Here is a 5,218-nt window from a genome sequence, read left to right on the forward strand (position 1 = left end):
AAAGTTTAATTTTTTTCTCTCTACAATGTAAGATCCTTTTATACATTTTATTGTTTTATTGGTGTTTTTAACATTTTATTGGTATTCATTTTCCATTTGTGCCCATAAAATTGAGCTGGAAAATTTATACCATGAAAAATTACCTGTTTTTCTTCTATAATTTTAGTAAATGAACTGCTAAAATAGACATTTTCTCAACATTTTTTTTATTTTCAACATGAAAAGGTATGTGTCATAATAAAGGATTCATTATGTCCTTTTTTCTTATGATTTATTTTTTCTAGCATAAATTCAACCAAGAAATAATCATTTCAAAAGAAGTTTCCTTTCATTTCTACCCTCAATGACCATTTATACCTTGTTCATAAAAAGTGAGAAAAATATATTCCCAATAGAACAGCTAAAAATCTTTCAGCATTCAATTTTACTTTAATAGTTTTTTCATCACATAAGATGATAAAGTTATAAATTGGGAAATACAGGAAAGCATGTATTATTCAGTTTTCATAAGGTAGGAAGATCCAGAAGATGACTAAATTATTGGGATTACCCATCACTATTATATCACATCAATATATTATAAAAGTAACCTATTTCCTACTCTTTACATTATTCTTTCTTCGTTGTTGCTTAGTCATGTTCAACTCTTCATGACCATGATTTTCTTGGCAAAGATTCTAGAGTGGTTTGCCCTTTCCTGTTTCCAGCTTGTTTTATGGATAAGAAACTGAGGCATACATAGTTAAGTGACTTACTCAGGGTCAGACCACTAGGAAGTGCCTGAGGATAGATTTGAATTTATGAAAAGTCTTCCTGACTCCAAAACCAGTGCATACCTGCTACACCACCTATCTGCACTCTTCTTTCTTTACAATTATTCTGTATTTTAGCAGCAACGTCGAACACAAAGCTAGGGGGCTTCATGTCATCTGTAAATACTTCGGAGTACTGGCAAATAAGATTAAAATGTAATTGTGAAATTATTAATGAAATAAATAAAAAATAAAATGAAGTACAGATGATGTGTGTATATGTGACTTTCTAATTCCTTATATGGCTTGCAGAGACCTTAATATATGGTTGATTGGCCAGTATTTATGTACCATAGTTCTATAGTATAAAGTTTTAATAAAGCTTCTTCTGTTACTTTTTCCATATATACTAACTCAAATACAGTGATCCCTCACCAATCATAGGAGTTATAGAGACCCCCATGATAGGTGAAAATCCATGAAGTAGTGGTATTATATTTATTTTATTATTTATATACATTTTAAGGCTTTATAAACCCTTCCCACTCTCCTATAAACACTTCCCACACTCTTATAAACAATGAGCCAATCAGAACCCAGGATACAGAACATGGCACTGTGGTTGGTTGCCTTTCATTCCATCAGTCAATATAGAAATGCCGGCTTTGCCCACAGCTGTGTACAATCTCACAATGGCAAAGTTGTGCAAGTGATAGTGGCATACTGCATTTCCATTGTGTACAATATGCTATTCATCCTTAAAAACTCTGATATATATATATATGCATATATATATATAATATGATTAATTATTATAAAATGATAATTTGTTAAAAATTATGCCAAAATTCATCTGGAGGGAAAGACATAGCTTACTAATTCCATTTATTTGCATAGATTGGAATTTTTTCATTGCATTTTATAAGTAAAGAATTTTACAATTTTCCATAGAATAATAAGAGAAAAACACTTCTAAAGGGGGCTTTGACTTTTCATGTCTTCTGAATATTTGGAAATAAAAGTTAATGGAAATTAAACAGGTTTATAATGGAGTTCTCTGATGAGTGAGAAGCCGTTGAGAATGAATTACTGACTTGGAGAAATTTGCATTAAAATCTCAAATCTGAAACTTTATTTATTATGTGACCATGAGAACATCATGATCACAGTTATACTTGGTCTACATTTGTCTAGGTGTGTACATGTATGCATGAATCTGTGCGTGTGTATGTTTCTGGGGTTGGACATAAATTCATATAGCTAATTCCCCAAGATGAAGCTCCTTTTACCAATAATAGAGCAAAGCAGATTAGCAAACATTTAATTATTTTTAACTTAGTTTCCTGGGGAAATCAGAATTTAACAGAAAGTCTCATGGTCAAATAGCCAGTAAGTGCTAGAGGTAGGCTCTGAATACCAGTTTTTTGATGCCCAATTTTCAATATATTGGAATATATTGCCTTTAGAGTAATAAAGCAGATTATTTTTATACTCTAATAACATTTAAGACTTAAAAAATAATTATTGTAATATAAAGATGTGTGTTTAATGATAGAGATTACCAAAAAAGGAATAACAATGATTTTTAGAGACCAGCAGGAGAAAATACAGGAGGGATATTCCATAGGAATTGGGGGTAGAGAAAAGCAAAAAGAATGGTAAATCAATCTATTTGTTTCTTAACCCCACACATTTAGGTAATAATTTTCTCATTGCTACAATGAAATCTTTGTTCCTCAGACTATATATTAGGGGGTTAAACATGGGAGTCAGAATGGTGTAGAAAAGAGAAAACAAAATTTCAGTTACTGTTGAATGACTGGAATTAGGCATCAAATAAGAAATACCAGCAGACCCAAAGTACAAGGTGACAACAATAAGGTGGGAGGAACAAGTGAAAAAGGCTTTGTATCTCCCCTTGGATGATGGCAACTTCAGAATTGTAGCAATTATTTTGGCATATGATCCAGATATGAAAAGAAAAGGAAACATTCCAAATATTCCAGCATCAACATAAATACTGTACTCTTCCATAGAAATGTCCCCACAGGCCACCTTCAGTAATGGTGGAATATCACAGAAGACATGTTCAAGTTTGTTTGAGCCACAGAATGGCAGAGAGAAAATCTGGTATGTGAGGCCTATGAGTATTGGAATCCCAATGATCCAGGAGCCAATAACCAGCCAAACACACATCTTGTGGTTCATGATTAGAGTATAATAAAGAGGCTTACAAATTGCCACAAAGCGATCATATGCCATAACAGACAGAAGAAAGCACTCAGTAACTCCCAGAATGAGAATGAAGAAAAGTTGTGTAGCACAGCCCAGGAAAGAAATTTTTCTTTTCTGTGTCCAAAGATCTATTAGCATTTTGGGAAGAGTGACTGATGTATAGCAGATCTCCAAGAAAGAGAAGTTTCCAAGGAAAAAATACATAGGAGTTTGGAGACTTGGTTCTAGCTTAGTTATTATAATAATGAGGCCATTTCCTATCAAGATACTCAAGTAAATGATGAGGAAAATCAGAAAGAGAAACCCTTGAAGATTAGGAAGATCAGCAAATCCAAGGAAAAAGAATTCCACCGCAAATGTTATATTCACTTCTTCCATTTTTTTTCTAGGTAATACAGCTCTGTAAATAATGAACTCAGGGTTGATTTCACTTCATTTATTTTGGACTCTGTTTCCTCTTCTATAAAATAAAAAAGAGATTTGGTTAATTATTTTTAAATAAATATTTACTTCATACATTTTATGGTGAATTTACTAAGTTGTTTTTCATGTCCTTTGACAATTGAATTAGTGGCCCAATTAATAGACTGTTAGATTTGGGGTAAAGAAGAAATGAATTCAAAACAATCTGAAAAACTTATTCACTGTATGGCCATGGGAAAATTATTTAACCTCTGTCTCAGTTTTTCCAAATAAAAAATGTGAATAATAATAATTTCTTTCTTCTAAGAATTTTGGGAGATAAAATGAGAAAATATTTGCAAAGCATTTTACAAGCCTTGTTGTACTATATATGGAGGCTACTTATTATTAACATTAACGTCAGTGCACTATTTGGTGGAGTTGTGATTTGACCAACCATTCTGGAGAAGAATTTGAAACTATGTACAAAGGGTTGTGAAACAGTGAATAGTCATTAAACCAGTAATATCACTACTAGATCTGCATCCCAAAGACATCAAAGAAGAGGGAAAATGTTCTATTTATACAAAAATACTGATAGTAGCTCTTTTTGAGATGGGAAAGAATTGCACATTAAGGAAATGCTAACCAATCAATTGCGGAATAAAAGAGTAGTAGTGTGATCCTGATGTAATACTATTGTGCTATAAAGATGAAAAACAGAATAGTTTCTCAAAAAGTCTCATAGGGAAATCTTATATGGACTATTGCAAAGTGAAGTGAGCAGAATCAGGAGAACATTGTACACTGTAATAACAGTATTAGGATGATAATCAATTGTAAAAGACATGTGTAATCTTAACAAGATAATGATCCAAGGCATTGGGGAAGGAACCAAGATGAAAAAAAAATACTATCCACCTCCAGAGAGAACTGATGAACTCTTATACAGACTAAAACATTTTGTTGTTTTTTTTTTTACTTTCTTTCTTTTTCTTGCTTTTCTGAATGGTTTCTTTTGCCATATGGCTAAAAAGGAAATATGTCTTACATGATTTCACATGTATAATCAATAACATTTTTCTTGCTTTTTATGGCATAAAGGAGGGATGGGAGAAGAGAACAACTGGGATTCAAAATGAAAAAAAAATGTTTTAAGTGTTTAAAATGTTGAAAAGTGTTAAAATTAAATGTAATTGGGAAATATTTAATGAAAAAAGTATATAAAATATTAATATAAATTATTTGAGTCAATTAAATTATCAAGTGCCTTATTAGGTCTATAAAACATCAATTCCAATTTTCATATTCCAGTTTATTGCTATTAAAGTACCTTAAGGGTCAAACATTGGAATTTTTCTCATATTTAGACACAAAATTTAATTTAAACATCTTTAAAAACTAAAAAAAAAAACCCTTCCTGAATGTCGAAAATACAAAGGTATATTTGTCTATTTCCTTAAATGTGTATATTGATTGATAGAAAGATATAGTTATAGCTAGATACAGATACCTATGGTTATACATATAGATATATTAAAAGATGATAGGTTTTGGAGTTGAAGGTGATTTTAGAGTACATTTTGAACAATCTACTGAGTTTCAGACAAATAAGAAATCATTTGCAGGCTTTCTGAGTCCTAAATATTGTTTTTCTCCCTCCATACTATTCTGTTCTTTATTCAGAAAGAACCTCCTGGAAAAAGAGGTACCTATTCGAAACAAGTCCTAGAGTGGGGACTAAAAAAATTGTATTAATGTTGCTTACATAGGACTGAATGTAAAAACCATTAACTGTTTGCCATTTCTTCCTCTTCACTCCCTACCAG

General features: G+C 31.5%; 1 protein-coding gene across 1 annotated transcript; it reads right to left on the reverse strand.

Moving 5' to 3' along the window:
- Nucleotides 1-2,420: 2,420 nt before the first annotated feature.
- Nucleotides 2,421-3,374, reverse strand: LOC123252646 (olfactory receptor 10AG1-like). The gene has a single exon (XM_044681915.1). It carries the CDS (start codon nt 3,363-3,365, stop codon nt 2,421-2,423), a length of 945 nt encoding a protein of 314 aa, XP_044537850.1. The 5' UTR covers nt 3,366-3,374.
- Nucleotides 3,375-5,218: the final 1,844 nt, after the last annotated feature.

Source organism: Gracilinanus agilis, chromosome 6 (genome assembly GCF_016433145.1).
Source record: "Gracilinanus agilis isolate LMUSP501 chromosome 6, AgileGrace, whole genome shotgun sequence".
In the NCBI taxonomy this organism is placed as follows: Eukaryota; Metazoa; Chordata; class Mammalia; order Didelphimorphia; family Didelphidae; genus Gracilinanus; species Gracilinanus agilis.

Coding starts and splice junctions, on each gene's coding strand:
- LOC123252646 (XM_044681915.1), bottom strand. CDS start 3,365: ATGGAAGAAGTGAATATAACATTTGCGGTGGAATTCTTTTTCCTTGGA.